The sequence below is a fragment of the Oculina patagonica genome, chromosome 2, assembly GCF_052425735.1.
Source record: "Oculina patagonica isolate OP01 chromosome 2, crgOcupat, whole genome shotgun sequence".
Taxonomy (NCBI): Eukaryota; Metazoa; Cnidaria; class Anthozoa; order Scleractinia; family Oculinidae; genus Oculina; species Oculina patagonica.
The window spans coordinates 46,367,488-46,385,128 of record NC_135759.1 but is presented as its reverse complement, the minus strand read 5'-3'; the positions used below and the strand labels follow the sequence as shown (position 1 = coordinate 46,385,128).

Sequence of the window (17,641 nt, the reverse complement as noted above, 5' to 3'; positions counted from 1 at the left end):
GCTAACAAATTACTTAATAACAAACAATGAAATTACAATGCAAACGTTTACGGTAATTATTGGACTATTACTTATACAACTATTTATTGATATAACTTTCAATTTAAAACTTCTTTTCTTTTTTGAAACATTAGGAAGATATATTTAGCTATGATTCTAGAGGTAGCATAATTATCTAGTTTAAGAAGGTACTTTATTTTTTCATGATCAGTTAAATCTACAAAGCGAGGATCAGTTTGTGACACGATTGAATGAAGCTCTTTTCTAATATCATTATACCCTTTGCAATACATTAAAAAATGCTGTTCGTCCTCTATGTGGTTTTCCTTACATACCAAGCACTTTCTTTCTTCAACTGGTATGGATGCTCCTGCATTTTCATATTTTCCAGTCTGTATGCGTAGGGAATGTACCCCTAATCTTAGTTTAGTTATTTTTATTCGATGCGCTGGATTTTTAACTGTAGTGAGATACTCTTCTAATTGGTAATCTTTTTTAACTTCTTTGTGAGTGAATTTTTTCTCTAGAGCTAACTGACGCGCAATTTCGGACCTTTGACCAATTTTGGAAATAATTTTTTTCTTAATCTATGTTTAATTTTAGAGCAAGAATTCGTTGAAAGTTGTGGGGCTGATGTGTCATTATCGGAGAGAATTCCTAATGCTTCATCATCATTTAATAAACTAACAGATTTAGTATGTTTTTTGGCGTAAAGAAATGCATGATTTAATATGGGATTGGTTATCTTATGTTCTAATCTTTGAAAATAGCATAAGATAGATGCTTTAATGTCTATTGCTAAAGGGTATCGACCTAGTTCTGCTCTACATGCTACGTTTTCTGCATACCATGGTACATTTAATGCTTGTTTGCAAAACCGGATGTGAACTTGTTCAATTGTACTTTTATCGAAATGTGTTTTGTATGATAAAAGTTCGGGTCCCCATATTTCACAACCATACAAAAGTATGGGTTTAACTAAAGCATCAAAAAGTTTATTTCGTATCACAATTGTTGATGAATCAATGTTGGATAGAAATCGTTTAATGATGGAAATAACTTTGGTAGCCTTTTTGCTAATTATTTCTCTTGCATAGGTGTAACGACCAGAAGATGTCATTTCTATGCCTAGATATGTTTGTTTGTCGACAATATTTAAAGTTTCATTGTCGTATTTAAAATCTTTTTTGTGTTTGTTCTGACCGTTACCACTAAATACAATGATGTTTGATTTTTTGGTGTTTACTTTTAGCTTCCATTCTTGAGCGTGCTTATGAATAACGTCAAGTGATTGTTGCAATCCTTCTGGAGAATCGCTTAATACTAATAGATCATCTGCGTACATTAGGCAATTAAGTAATTGATTGTTTAATACTACCCCTTTGCATTTGTTGACTCTAAAGTAATCTGGTAAATCATTCATAAACAAAGAAAACAGAACTGGACTTAATCCATCACCTTGCCTTATGCCTTTATTGCATGAAAACAGATCCGTTGTTGTGTTTTTATTTATGCGAACACAACTCTTAATCGAAGAATACATGGACTTAATGACATTTAGGAATTTGCCTTTGATACCGTAACGTTGCAACTTATAAATCAACCCAGACTGCCATACGCTATCAAAAGCTTTCTCATAATCAATAAAACCAACATAAAGCTTCTTATGTTGTTTAGTGTACTTATGAATGAGTTGTTGCAAAATAAAAAGACTATCTGTTGTTCTCGCATTTGGTCTAAATCCAAATTGTTCTGGGTTGAGAATGTTGTGAGTTTCGATGAATTTATTTAATCTTGATTGTAAAATTGAGGTGAATAATTTTCCTAAACAACTTGTTAGAGTAATTCCCCTGTAGTTGGCTGGCGAGCGTTTATCGCCCTTCTTTTTGTAAATGGGTCTTATCACCCCAATATTCCAATCGGTAGGAAATTTACCGGTGTTAAGTATATCGTTGAAAATTTTTTCTAATGAAGGCAATAAATAATATCTTCCATGTTTAATCATTTCATTTAAGATAGAATCCACGCCACTTGCTTTTTTTGTTTTAAGTTTGGAAATATGTTCATGTATTTCCTTCGATGTGATAGGTATTCCTAAAATGTCATTAGCTGACAGAACTTCTGTATCATCCATGTTATTCGTGTGGTTATTATCTTCGCGAGATTCTTCGTCATCGGTTGGATAATTATTGGCGCGAGATTCATGGTTATCACATAGTAACTCCTGGAAATGCCGTATCCAGTCTTCTGGGGAGATGAGGGGTTTTTCCTCAACCGTATTATTTTTCCTAAGTTTGTTGATTTGTTTCCAGACGTCCTGACTGTGTCTAGAATCCAATGCAGTTATTTCATTCATAAGTTCATTTTTGTACTCTTTATGCGCCAATTTAACTTGTTTTTTATATTTCTTTTTGAGAACAAAATACTCTTGTCGCAATTGTCTTTGGGTTGTCGGACTAATTTTCTTAGCAAGATTTTGTAATTGCTTCTTTAATTGTCGACAAGTATAATCATACCATGGCTTGTTCTGCTTGTTGTTTTTGTGTGTTTTTCTTGACGTTTTTAGACTTAAATTAGCCGTTAACGTCATAATGTTGTTAAAATGGGAAATTTCTTCCTCTATTGAAGCAAAATGTTTTGAGTTAAAGGTCTCAAATTGATCTTGAATATTTGTACTGGATATTGCATTAATGAATTTGTCTTTGGAATCTGGCTTCCATAAAAATGTTTTAAATGGTTTTCGGACTGATGGAGAGTGGGCCGCTTGCCCTACGGACTCCTCGCTAGGTGTGTCATTTATTCCGCTAGATATGGAACAAGTTAGTTTCATACTAATAGGACAATGATCTGAATATGGGGTCAGCGATTGCACTTGAAAACCGAGTAGTGAATTAAGAAGTTCTTCGCTTACTATTCCATAGTCAACAGTGCTAGCTCCCGTGCGTTGATATGATGTAAGCTTTCCGTCAAGATCGCCCGTTAGCCTACCATTTAAAATTCTTAGCCTGTTTCCTATGCAAAGCCGTAAAAGTTCTCCTCCTACTTTGTTTACGTTGTAATCTGCATTATTCCGCTTCGGAGAATGTTTATCTAGGCGATAATGGCTATTTGGTGTTGCCAGATCATGCCTGTCGTTTTCTATGAAGTCACTTAATGTTCCCGTTCTAGCATTAAAATCTCCGAGCAAAATAATTCGACCTTGGGCAGAGTATTTATGAATCTCGTCTTCTAAAATACGTATAACATCTTCGCCAGCTTTTTTCTGTGATTGCAAAGGTGGTAAATAAACAGCTGCTAAATAAATATCGGATTGAAGACCGAACAATTGTCTATGCAATTTGCACCAGATTATGTTTGAGGAGCTACTATCAATCTGTTTCACAAACTTGCTATGTTTATTTTTAATTAAGACTGCCACGCCACCTTGACCTCTTTTGCTTTTGCTGTTCCTAACAGTTGAGTGTGTTGTGTAGCCTTCGAAAGTTAACGAATTATCCTTTGCCCATGTCTCTTGTAAACAAATGATGTCAAATTTAGACAAATTTGCTTTAATTGATTTAACATTCAATTTGGTATTTGTTAGGTTTTGGTGAGTAGGCTTTAGCCTAGTGCTAAGTCCTTGGATATTCCATGAGATGATATTAAATATATTATCTTGAGAAAAAGTCATATTAGATGAGACTTAGAAAATCAATGTATAGAATTAAAAATTTAAGAAAAAAAGATATGTATCGATCTTACGACACTAATGTATATAAATGAGAAAAAACGAAACGATATAGTAGTAACATAATAATAAGCAAGTTAATATAAGTGACTATGCAAGTTTTTCTTACTTAATAGCGGCGGTTGAGGCTTGCCATCAACAAGTTATAAGCTGATGCGTTGAGTCAAAATCCTTGCTGTCTTTTCCCTTGCGTCGATTTCTAGACGAGTTTCCTCTTGTATAATTTCTCTGATTAGAGTTTGCGGACGAGGTGTGCCCACTTGCTTTAGCCCATCTTTTTATAGCTCCAGCCAGGATGGCCAAGCCGTGCTTGTTATAGTGTTTGCCATCACGGGTGAACAAATTTGCCTCATTAGCATTGATGTCGATGAAACTCAATCCTTCCATCGCCTTGATAAAATCATTGATTTCATTGATCTTTGAGTTCAGCTCAGTATTATTCTCATTGCAGGTGAATTGTCCTGGAATCTTGCAATAGGCAATATTCGACTTTGGGTATTTTGTGTGGGCTAGTTGTTGTAGACTTTCCAGCTTCGCTTTTATGTCCTCGACAGAATCTGTGTTGCAGTTGTTTGTGCCGAGGTGAAATATGACTCGCTGTATTGACTCGTCTGGCGCGTCTGCGTTACGGAAATAATTGATGGCAGAATCAAGAGTGGCTCCACTGATTGAGGCTATCCCCATCGCTAATCTTCTTTTGTCGACTGACTGACCAACTGACTGACTGACTGACTGACTGACTGACTGACTGACTGACTGACTGACTGACCGACTTACTGACTGACTGACTGACTGACTGACTGACTAAACAGTAACAGTAACAGTAACAGTAAATCTTTATTGTGCCTTACACTCCAAAGGGAGGTATTGGTCTAGTTACAATAAAGGTGTTATAGAAACTATGCTAACAAATTACTTAATAACAAACAATGAAATTACAATGCAAACGTTTACGGTAATTATTGGACTATTACTTATACAACTATTTATTGATATAACTCTCAATTTAAAACTTCTTTCCTTTTTTGAAACATTAGGAAGATATATTTAGCTATGATTCTAGAGGTAGCATAATTATCTAGTTTAAGAAGGTACTTTATTTTTTCATGATCAGTTAAATCTTCAAAGCGAGGATCAGTTTGTGACACGATTGAATGAAGCTCTTTTCTAATATCATTATACCCTTTGCAATACATTAAAAAATGCTGTTCGTCCTCTATGTGGTTTTCCTTACATACCAAGCACTTTCTTTCTTCAACTGGTATGGATGCTCCTGCATTTTCATATTTTCCAGTCTGTATGCGTAGGGAATGTACCCCTAATCTTAGTTTAGTTATTTTTATTCGATGCGCTGGATTTTTAACTGTAGTGAGATACTCTTCTAATTGGTAATCTTTTTTAACTTCTTTGTGAGTGAATTTTTCTCTAGAGCTAACTGACGCGCAATTTCGGACCTTTGACCAATTTTGGAAATAATTTTTTCTTAATCTATGTTTAATTTTAGAGCAAGAATTCGTTGAAAGTTGTGGGGCTGATGTGTCATTATCGGAGAGAATTCCTAATGCTTCATCATCATTTAATAAACTAACAGATTTAGTATGTTTTTTGGCGTAAAGAAATGCATGATTTAATATGGGATTGGTTATCTTATGTTCTAATCTTTGAAAATAGCATAAGATAGATGCTTTAATGTCTATTGCTAAAGGTATCACTATTCTGCTCTACATGCTACGTTTTCTGCATACCATGGTACATTTAATGCTTGTTTGCAAAACCGGATGTGAACTTGTTCAATTGTACTTTTATCGAAATGTGTTTTGTATGATAAAAGTTCGGGTCCCCATATTTCACAACCATACAAAAGTATGGGTTTAACTAAAGCGTCAAAAAGTTTATTTCGTATCAAATTTTGATGAATCAATGTTGGATAGAAATCGTTTAATGATGGAAATAACTTTGGTAGCCTTTTGCTAATTATTCCCTAGGAACGACCAGAAGATGTCATCTTGCCTAGATTGTTTGTCGATATTTAAATTCTTGCGTTTAACTTTTTTGTGTTTGTTCTGGACACTAAATACAATGATGTTTGATTTTTTGGTGTTTACTTTTGCTTCCTCTTGCGTGCATGATACGTCAATGATGTGTCCTTCTGGAGAATCGCTAATACTAATAGATCTCTGCGTACATTAGGCAATTAAGTAATTGACTGACTGACTGACTGACTGACTGACTGACTGACTGACTGACTGACTGACTGACTGATCAGCGACAGATTAGTTGTCATTTAGTAAATATACAAATCTCTTTGTTTGATTAGTTTAAGTAATTGATTGACTGACTGACTGACTGACTGACTGACTGACTGACTGACTGACTGACTGACTGACTGACTGACTGACTGATCAGCGACAGATTAGTTGTCATTTAGTAAATATACAAATCTCTTTGTTTGATTAGTTTTCGTTATTTTACGTTAACGTAATGATCTCATTCAGAGGCCTTTTTTTTGTAAGTGCCCCTTTCAGAATACTGAGATTTGTTTCTAGTTTTAAGTTGAGGACGATTCGTTTCCGAGAGTTCCTTTTTACCTACTAAAGAAGACGTAACCAAGTGAGCACAATCACTTTTGCCCCAAAAAATCAAATAAACGTCCCAGGCACAAAAGTGAGCATATTAGGATCTCAGTAGTGTAATCCAAGGTCACCTGCTAAGGATCCAGGGCTCAGCTGAAGCAGCCAATCCGTGCATCAGCTTCATACTCTCTGAGGCCACGGAGGTGAGAAGCAACTGATTAAATGCGAAATCCCACTCTTCCCGACCGCCAGTGGCAATGCCATAAAAATAAACCAGTGAGCGGAAATTAGCTGGTACTCTGTGAACAAAGCAATACATCATTGTCAGTTATGGGGGGCAATTACCTAGGGCCAAGTAAAATTAAGGATTAATATCACATGCTCAAGTTTCAATTTCTAAAAATAAGTGCCAGAGGGTTGAAAAATGGGTTGTTTAAAAACTCACAGGAAGGAGACAAAAGGAAATATTTCCTGGCTTTGGGGTATATATTTTACGAGATAATTAAGAAATACAAAGTAATCGATGGAAATCTGGTTTCGCATAGTTTCAGGTCACCTTTGAAATCTTTGTAGATTCTTGGTTAATATTCATTGAGTAACTGAGCCATTTTCTAATATCGCAACTAAAAAAATTTTTTCTATTAGAGGAGAACTTAACACGCCTAGCTCACAAGAGAAAGTAGAGATTAAACCACTGGACTCGCACGTGATCAGGTCATGCGACTGGACACCGCGTCAAATCTATTTGCATTTCGGGAAGCCATATGTTAATGTTAAAAGTATTTTTTGTAGGAGTCTCTGCTGTTGTTTCTAGCAAGATCCTACAAACGTGTGGCTATAACAACACTTTTCCTCGAATTGAAAACATTCGAAAAGGATTTATCGTTTGCCTACATCGAGATACAATAAATTAATGTTAAATAACTCACTGGTTATTAACTGGTTCCTTCATCCAATCGTTGAAGTATTTAGAAGCATTTGACAAGCAGGATGACTCCCTTGCATCACAAACAATTTCCAAGATAGCTGGCCGCAAAAATCTGACAAGATGAAGCCAGAAAGACATATGGAGGCAAATGTATTTCTGATAAGTATTTCCATTTTGCATTTCACTAGCATTTTACCGTAAATCAATTGAATTCAGACAATAAAGATTAAATGTTAGTGTGCTTACGTTTCTAGATGAGAGCCTTGATCCTTAAAACCAAGCCTCTGATAGTGAGGTTCGGCTTGATAGAAAAGGTACTTCTGTTGGTTTATAAAAGTATTTTTGAGAGTAGGTTGAACGTTTGAAAACCATCTGCGATTAGGTAAGGTAAGATTGAAAGTGATTGACTAATTGTCCTGATAAACTGTGAATGCGGGCAGTTTTTTGGTTTTATAAGGCCAAACGTAAACTATGACCATCATGGACGCGCCACAGTAGGTATTATAATGCTAGAGATATCTCATCTTATCTCATCAAATCACATTTAATTCAATGTCATCTCATGTCATGTAATGTCATCACATCACATCGTTCCTCTTAACATATCGCATCACATCCGCAGCGCAGCGCACGTCACCATGTCTCTTCAAATTAATGTCACCTCATCTCATCACATCACATCATATCATCTCATCTCATCGCATCATATCATCTCATCACACCATATCATCTAATCTCATCACATATAATGTCACCTCATCTTTTCACCTCTCTCATTACAACACATCACTTGTAACATCATCTCATTACTACCCCGTATAATGCTACGTCACTTTGTCTCATCAAATTACTGTCAGCTTATCTCATCACACCATATCATTTCATCTTATCACATTATATCATCTCATATCATCACATATAATATCACGTAACCCTATCACTTCTCCCATTACAACACATGACATGTAACATTATCTCATCTCATCATACCATCTCATCATCTCATCTCATCACATCATATCATCTTATCTCATCATACTATATCATATCAATTTACTGTCATCCCATAACATCATACATCTTATTTCATCACATTATCTTATCTCATCTCATCACATCATCTCATCTCATCACATCATATCATCGCATCTCATCGCATCATATCATCTTATTTCATCACATCATATCATCTCATCTCATCTCATCTCATCATATCATCTCATCTCATCTCATCATACCATCGCATCTCATCTCGTCTCATCCCATCATATCATCTTATTTCATCACATCATATCATCTTATTTCATCTCATCATATCATCTCATCTCATCACATCATATCATCTTATTTCATCACATCATATCATCTCATCTCATCTCATCACGTCATATCATCTTATCTTACAAAGCACTTTCTGATCGATCAGCCATGCAAAATGAAGAAGACAACAGGAGACAGGGCCTTCCTTGCCGCTGCACCAACTTTGTGGAACGCCCTCCCAGATGATCTGAGAGCTTTGGACAATTTAAAAAGTTTTAAGTCACAGCTAAAAACTCATTTTTTTAAATTAGCATATAATTTGTGTTCTTAGTGTTTTTAACATAGATTAACATAGATATGAATAATTTTATAAGTAAATTTTTGTTGTAAAGCGCATTAGATGATATATGCATGGATTTTTGCGCTATAGAAATAATAAAGTTATTATTATTATTATTATAGTTATCTCATCACACCATATCATCTCATCCCATCACATATAATGCCACGTCACCATGTCTCATCAAATTACTGTCATCTCATTTCATCATATCATATCATCTTATCTCATCATATCATGTCATTTCATCTCATCTCATCTCATCTCATCTCATCACATCATATCATCTCATCACATCATATCATCACATCTCATTACATCTAGGCTTTTATAGATTGTGCTCCTAAAAGTGGCATATTATGCTATTAGCAGTGCTCAAAATTTTGCCAAATTATGCAAAAATTATGCCAGAATTCCCAAATTATGCTTCTGATTTCCGAAATTATGCTCACAAAATGACGTAGATTCTATACATAGAGGTGCGCAATAACGACACCAAATTATGATGTTTTTTAAATAAACTGTTGTTGTAAATTTATTTGTGTTTATGGCAGTTTATCACGGCCGTCAGCTGTCCAAATTAGCTGCTCGCATCTCTAAACCGTTTGTAAAATGCCTCCAACGACTTAACAATCACAATTGTATAGCTAAAACACGCATTGCAAGAACAAACTACCTAAATTTCATTTATTTCTGTAGAAAGTACACCATATTTACTACATTTTATGAATTTATGCTCCAAAAAGTGCTAAAAGTTGCTAATTATGCCGTGGCAGTGCTCGTTTCACAAATCATGCTTTTTAGCTCCAATTATGCCAAAAATTATGCTAGCACAATCTATAAAAGCCTAATTACATCATATCATCTTATCCTATCTCATCACACCATATCATCTCATCTCATCACATCATATCGTCTTTTCTCGTCACAACGTATCATCTCATCTCGTCACATGTAATTCCACGTCACCATGTGTCATTAAATTGATGTCACCTCATCTCATAACATGTTCTGCCATCTTATCTCATTTACATTCTCATCTACATTTCTAAAAAGTAAGTTTGTATTTAGCACTAAACTAGCAGGTAGTGTAATACATTTTTGCATTTATCCTGCTTCCTTCTTGTTTTGACGAGCAACGAATTAGATAAAACTTTCAGAAGCAACAACCAACCTGCAAGTATTTGTACGCAGGTCTTGTCGGCGTTAAAAGACTCTTGATGAAGTTGAAGTTCTTAATAGCAGCTTGCCAGGGAACATAGTCTTCTTCGGCTTGCAGATACGACGTCATTTCTAATGCCTTGGTGTAGTTCAGCTTTCCACTCCTTTCGAAGTGTATGAACATATAAGTAAACGAGTATTTTGCACCAATGGCAAATATAACATGGTTATGGTCTTCAAATATATAGCCTACCTTGCTAGCTCAAACGCGTCATCAATAACACCACCACGGTCTGAAGTATTCAAAACCTAAAGGTTAAAGAGCGTCAAACTTTTACATTTTGCAATTTAGATGTGACCTCACGTTTTTGCTTCATAAACTGGGAACAGATTAAACCTACAAATAAGGATTTTAGTAGAGTTTTGCAAATAAGTTTTCGCTATAGAGTTTAAAGTTTTGTATTTCCGAATTCTACTCATTAATTTGAAGAAGCGAATAATGATAAACTCAAAACTGCCAAGGTCTATAAAAGAAACATAATCAGGAATTCAACGTGGAAAAGTAGAATGGAATACTCTTTTTAGCAATTAGATAATGTTAAGTAATTGCCAACGAGACAGCCGAGCCAAGAGGCGAGGCTGTCGAGGCGGCAGAATCATAGAGCCGTGTGCGTATGAGTGTATAGGCAGAGAAAATCTTAAGTTCTGCGTAAGGGACTTTTTTTTTACCATATTTGGGTGTAAGTAAACCCCATATTTGGGTTGTATTGTTCTTCCCAACTGGTTCCCAGTCTCTCACTCCTTGCTAGAGAGCAAATGACCAAAATGGCGTCCACGCGGCTCGCTGTTAAAATTTTCAATGTGGTCATTCATCCCTTTACCGATAAATACACCTTTAGGGAATTATAAATCGAAAGAGAATACCCTACAGAATATTCGACCGCCGAAAAAATGAAAATCAAGGTCTTCAAAGCGATGAAATAATCTTTCGACTTTGGAGTCCTTTGATTTACGATCGAAGAGAGACATGAAAATCAAAAGCCAGCTGTTGACTTCAAATAGAGTTTTCTTGACTTATGAGAATGCTGAAGTCGGGTAAATACTTCCTTTTTAATTTAGTGTTGATTGTGTTTATAGTAATTGTTTGACCGATGATTTATTCCAAATCAAATACCGTTTATATTTTATTTGGCACGCATTTTCGCTCCGCGTAGGAATAACATCAATACAAAGCGACGCTCATTAAAATTACTGCATGTCATACACACAAGAAAGTCAAAAGTTTTTTGCTTCTAACGACAAATGTTATGTTAACTTGAATAAAATTTTTGTCTCCAAATAATCCTTGACCGTTCAAGTTTTGTTTTCTGTTCAAATTTTTCAAGTTTTGCGTAACTGAACATGACACTTCGCATGCGAGACTGAAATCTGACCCGTGCATTACTGTCTCTGATTACTGAAAATTATTTTTAAAAAAAGCATCTTAGCAGTTTTGATTTTGGGATTTGATTTATAAGAAGTTCTTGAAATGCAACTACCCCTTTTGTGGACGGAAACATTTTAACCATCGCGTGTTGTATTTAAAAAACAGTGATTAAACCTCATTTATTGCCTACATTTTGTGACATTTTAACGTTGAAAAGAATTTAAAGATTTGTGAAGAGTTATCAATCTGTCAAACCCGTAGCCTGCGTAGCAGACATCTGTGTACGTTTTTTAGTGTGTTTAAAAGAGTGCGCGATCGCGAGAATACGCGCGCTGGAAACTACGGTTATCAAGCCTGTGTCATTTATGAACACCAGAGAAATAGCACTTTTTTCGCATATTACCTAAAATACAATTTACCATATTTTGGTCATTTCAAATATAGTTCTATCAAAAACCATTCAATATCTGTTCTTATGAACAAACATGAGTATTTCGCTCGTTGGCATTTACCGATAGGTACAACTAGTATAAGAGATTAGACTTCAGATGCAAGTTATCAAGGTAAAAATTTACAAAATGACGTTTGATCCCACCGTAGCCATTTTCCCTGTTCGCGACGATTTTAAATTTTTTTGTGTATTGGCAGATTTAACTTACACATCATAAGTCATGTTGATTGCATGTTGACATGTCAACATGTTAACATGTTGATTGCAAAGCTTTTATATAAATAGGTCGACCTTAGATTTCGGGTTTGTTCAGTACATTTTATGTAGACGTAAAAAGGTGGGTTTCAAGTACTTTATATTTTATTTCTGTAGGTATAACTGTTTATGATTTTACAAGAACCAGTATACAATGTGCCTAAAGGCACTGTTCGGCAACCCCCACCATCAGCTGGAACCCATTTTAAGGACCTATCCAGGAGGCGTTCCCTTATGCATGAACGTCCCCAGCAGCATCAACGAGGTGCCATTAAGAGGATGCTGAGCAATAGAAGGCTTCAAATCATTAGGTGGACATGTCTTGTTTTTTTTGGATCCGAGCGGACGCAGATTCTGCAGTCTCTTGCAGTCGTCTTATTATACCCATCCGTTCCCTAGGAGCTTATTCACTAAAACAAACAGACCAAACAAGAAACCTGTCAGCAAAGTCACGACACTTAACTTTAATTTTTAAGACAAGGTGCACCCACCCTCGCGGTCTTCGCACTAACTCTTCAAATCTGCTTACCGAGCCAACTTCCTCTCATGGCCCCATTGCTTTTTCACTGAGGAAGAAGCTCTGTCAACAGATCTTTCTGTAGCCTTTAATCCCGCGGCACCAAATCGGAAACAATATGCGGTAGAAACACCAGTGAGGAGAATACGATATTTGCCAATAGCAGAGAGTACTGATGGGAGCAGGGATGAACAGTGGTGAGAGCGCTAGCCTCCCACCAATGTGGCCTGGGTTCGATTCCCGGACCCGGCGTCATATGTGGGTTGAGTTTGTTGTTGGTTTTCGTCCCTGCTCCGAGGGTTTTTCTCCGGGTTCTCCGGTTTTTATCCCTCCTGAAAACCTAACATTTCCAAATTCCAATTCGCCCTGGATAGAGGACCCGCATTAAAACCAGCTAGAGCGGATGTGCATGGCTTCCTCTGTAAATATTGTAATTTATATATATATATTTATTATTTATTTATTTATTTATTTTGTCTTCTAGGCATTGTGACTAAGCACTAGAGAAGCCATCTACCTAGTACGCTGCTGCTTGTTTCTTTCATGTTTTCTAACAACATGTTACTAAGGAACAGGTCCTTTACTCTGGCACCGCCTCTCAACAGCAGTCACTCACTCACTGCCCATTGTGCCCACTGGCGGCAGGGCAGCAACAAAGTTCTTCCACTGTTGTCTGTCTTTGGCCAGCCGTTGGATGGTGTTCCAGCTTTGTTTAAATCCCCTCTACTGTACGACGCCATGTATTCTTGGGCCTGCCACGCTTGCACCTGCCTTCGGATGTCCAGTGCAGTACTGTCTTCATGATGGATTCATTTAACTCCCTCGTGGTGTTGATTGTCAACTCTGCCAGCATACAGCACAGTTTTCTCCCGTTGATGTTTTCACTCTTCCAGAACCTGTCCACCTGTTCTCGCTGACTCCAAGAATATTTAAGTAATAGCGCCTCATTCTGCCAGTTTCCTCGTTTGATACAGGGTTGGCACATTCCAAAAACCAATTCTGATCTTAGTCTTGGTGCCTATGACTTTCATAATCCTGTCAGTGGCTTCCTTGCGGATATCGCCACTGCCATTCATCCGTGTCATTTGAGGTGACTCCGAAAGGCCACGGCACACAGTTGTAGTTGTATCCTCTGTTGCTGTTTCCGTGACAGAATTTTTTTACAGGATTAGGTTGTTGGCCCTGTGCATTAGTGGCCCTATCAGGAGTACAAGATTCCAGCTGACATAGCATAGCGTTCTCCATTTATTTAGTATCCAGTTGTACAAATTGACAGGGGTTGGTATGGTTTGCAGGCCTTCTGATTCTTGAAGTTTCAAAGGACTAATTGACTTTCCACTTAACGTTTCTGTTCTCAATCGCTTCCCAAATGGTTCAAGTGCCCCTCTGAGTCTGATCCACTTCAACAGCAACGCGCGCATCCTCCTCAGTCTTCCTAATGGTTGCTAGACGCCATGTCCATGTCACTATGTCTACCCAAATCACCCTCCTAGACCGATCCACATGCTCAGTCGAATCCCCTGCGATCCGGCTGAACCACTCCAATAGTCCCTTCAACCTACCCTCGGCTATATATCTCCACAACCTCTCTTCATTCAGGTGTTGGAACTTGATCAGATTGGGACTTGATCAAAGCCCTTTTGGGTCGAATAAAGTATGTATCTATCACAGGATCTCCTGCGTTCCTTCACAACACATTCAGGTTAGCTTTTATGAGCTTCCGCTAGGAACCTCACTTAGACTTGGCGTTTAGCTCTGAAACAATAGAATGCCACACTTAAGGTCTTTGGTACACCCAGCCACCTCTTGAGGTAGCCACCACACTACGTTCCAAAACCTCCACCTTGGAAGTGAGCCACACTGAAAACAAGGTTTCAGTCTAACAGACTGGTAACACCTGTCTTTTCTAGTATTACTCCGAGATCCTCCTCCATTCGCTTCGTTGGCTGCCTGTCAGGGAGAGAGAACACCATTTACCAAGACTCTTTCAAGGCTCTTGTTGTATGTATCTACACTTCTTGGGTTTAAAACCCACACGGCACCACTTAAGTAGACTTTTCAGCTAGGTAGCACCTCCTTCCTCTTCGGTCATGAGTGCAATGCTATCCATGAAGACCTTCTCGAGAGACATTAACTGACTTCCTTCTTTAACCTTAACCCCCGGAGCACATCTCGATTCCATCTCGCAGTATCTAGTATACTCAGACAGAAAAGCACACCTGAAACGCATAGTACCACTTCATGATGAAACTACACGATCTCTATGGAATGTAAGTTTTCACAATAACTTGTTTGGTACTGATCCTTAAGTATTGAACAGACCAATAATTAGAGCTCAGTGTCAATCAATGCAGTTCTTTATGTTGTTCAAATATTTTAAACGGCTTTCATTACCTTGTGATCAGTCTTTAGAGCATTAGCCAATGCATCCCAATTTTTATCGTCATAGTTTACTCTGTAAAATCCTTTCTGTCCAACGTTACCTTTAATCCAGCCACTTCCATTCCAAGAAATTGTTTCTATGATAAATAGGGAAAAGTTAAATCATTTTTCCTACACCTCCTTACTCTTACTCTTTTAGTCTGAGGCTTACAATGTTTCTTTGGCATACTGTACGTCAATAGTCTTAACTCTCGGACTGTACTATGTAAACCCGCGAAACAAAAATATCATCACTTACCTGATGTCATGTTGATGTCTTTAGGAAAAACTTTATTTGGCGCTGAAGATGTGATGTACGTAAAAGGTATAAACCATTTGTAACTGCAAAGAAAACGAATATTGAAAACTGCACAAAATTTAATGGTATTTCTTATTGCCTAATTATCCTCAAAATGAAAACAAACAGAGGTGCGTGCAACATTTATTTATCACTGAGTTGTATATTTACAAATTTAAATCCAAACATGTCAGTAGGACAAAAACACCACTGTACATACTCTGCGAGGTAAACTAGAAGCTTTAGCTACAGAGCAGTGTAAAATGACTCCATAGTAGCGACTATCCTTTTAGCTGTTATTTCTTTAGTTTGCAGTTTACTTACTCGTAGGGTGACTTATACTTGGAAGTGATGTTGGCATCAGTATAATAAAGGAACCTCTCTTGAGAAATAAAGTATTTGTCAGCACTTGAATATCTGATATCAACTATAGGGTAACCCATTTGGAGTGTCCACGTGTTCATCATGTGTTTAACGTCGACGCATCTTCCCTGAACACAGCTCTCCTGTAAACAGAACATGCCCAAAATTATTTCCCAACATTTACGTTGCAAGGTAATTTCTTTTATAATAGAGCGGTTTTCACTTGAGTGTCGAAAGTTAATTGCGTTTGCTTTGGTTTTGCATTGCTACGCTTAGTGATTGGCTTAAAAATCTCGCGCCACTTTCTCAGCCAATCAGAACTAAAACCAAAACCAATCGTGACTCGCCCTCGCACGTGCCTTCCCGCGCTTCGTGCCGGCTACATGTATTTGCTTCAAGTTTTGATTGGTTCACTGGATTGTCTGTGTCCTTTGTGATTGGCCAGAGTAATTACTTTGGTTTTGGTTTTACGACACTCAATTGAAAACTGCTCTAAAGAGTTCCTACCTGTGTTGAGACTTTGGATTCACGTCAGTTAAAAGATTGAACTGAAACCTATTTCACAAAACGAACTTGTCATTGCGTCACTTTCGTCATGGACGTTAACAGTAAAAACTATAGTGATACAAGGACAATCTGAACATTGAAAAAATTGCTTAAAAGAAGTTATCCCGTGTATTTTTAAGGCAACGTCCTAAACCAAAAACACTAGCACTCTTTAAATTTGATAAAATACAGCCTATAAGAGCGGAAGTATTTGCCTGATGAGTCAGTGATTGATGTCAATTGAGTCAGTGAAAGAGTGGGATTTCAAAATCGATAAATTTTCTTAAAGTGTGTTGCGAATTTCATTAAATTAAGCTTATTGTCCTATTAAAACTCAATAAGTGCAAACAAGAGTTGTTTACTAACCTCTCCCAAGACTGCCCATAAATCCTCAGTTTTTGCATTAGCGTACTCAAACCTCTTTAAATAGCGCTGGAAATAGAACACATGAATTAATCTCATTAAAACAACGAAAAATGTCTCCTTATACTACTCAAAAGCAATTGAGCCAACTTTTCCATACTACCCTTTCATGTAAATCGTACATCAATCAAGAAGTATCCTTTATTCCCTTACCTTTAGTCCTTTCCTAAAAACTTCTTTTCCAAGAAAAGCCTCCAACATACGAAGAATACACGCACCCTACAAATATATGCAAAACGCCAACCAATTACATCGCCAAATCACTGATTCTCATATCAGGGCTAGTTGTCCGTTCAATCTTTTAAGGATTAGCATGTTCAATTCTGTTTCCAAATAGCAAAAGCGGTTTTTCAACGGTTTTTAGCACAATTCTTACTATTTTACTGTTTTTAATATTTTTATGATTTTTACATTTTATTTTTAGTTAGACAAAATATTGTTACACCTACTCATTCTTAATAATAGCTTAACCTTATTTATACATTTCTTAAGAAGCTTTTTTTCTATTTTGTATTTTATTTCGGGGCGCACCTGTAAACTAGCTTATAAGTTAAGCGTGCTGATAATAATTTATAATAATAATAATAATAATTTAATATTTATAGTGCGCAAATTATACCAGTAAAAAATGATCAAATGCGCATTACAAATTTAGAAAATTGCTAAAAACTACGTTTAAAAAAATACTTAAAAAATACAATGTGTACTCTAAAATCTATTAAAAAGCTAAAAAAAGTATCTAAAAATTAGAATATTTAACAAGAAAACAAATATGAAATTAGGTAAGTAAATGTCAAGTGAAATAAAATCTAATTCGGAGCAGCCGCCAAAAAGGAACGGTCTCCAAGTGTCTTTGTAGTCAAACACTTTGGCGGCTGCAGACGCAAACCTCTCGAAGATCGAAGATCATATAAGTTTATTGTATTGTATTGTATTGTATTGTATTGTATTG

The 17,641-nt window shown here is 36.7% G+C and overlaps 2 protein-coding genes across 2 annotated transcripts in view; one reads left to right on the top strand and one right to left on the bottom strand.

Annotated features, from left to right (window-relative positions):
• The window catches only part of LOC144644931 (glutamyl aminopeptidase-like), a 28,469-nt gene that overhangs the window by 2,583 nt on the left and 8,245 nt on the right, over positions 1–17,641 (bottom strand). Inside the window, exons 9-18 of the mRNA XM_078504505.1 lie at positions 16,843–16,908; positions 16,633–16,698; positions 15,682–15,863; positions 15,319–15,401; positions 15,033–15,157; positions 10,243–10,298; positions 10,003–10,153; positions 7,475–7,548; positions 7,230–7,340; positions 6,432–6,599 (exon numbers count right to left, since the gene is read on the bottom strand). Coding sequence (XP_078360631.1) covers positions 6,432–6,599; positions 7,230–7,340; positions 7,475–7,548; positions 10,003–10,153; positions 10,243–10,298; positions 15,033–15,157; positions 15,319–15,401; positions 15,682–15,863; positions 16,633–16,698; positions 16,843–16,908 — 1,082 coding nt within the window. The remainder of the gene's footprint in view (positions 1–6,431; positions 6,600–7,229; positions 7,341–7,474; positions 7,549–10,002; positions 10,154–10,242; positions 10,299–15,032; positions 15,158–15,318; positions 15,402–15,681; positions 15,864–16,632; positions 16,699–16,842; positions 16,909–17,641) is intronic.
• Positions 10,433–17,641, top strand: part of LOC144644938 (uncharacterized) — a 95,667-nt gene continuing 88,458 nt past the window's right edge. Inside the window, exon 1 of the mRNA XM_078504515.1 lies at positions 10,433–10,443. The gene's annotated coding sequence lies outside the window, so the exon portion shown is untranslated. The remainder of the gene's footprint in view (positions 10,444–17,641) is intronic.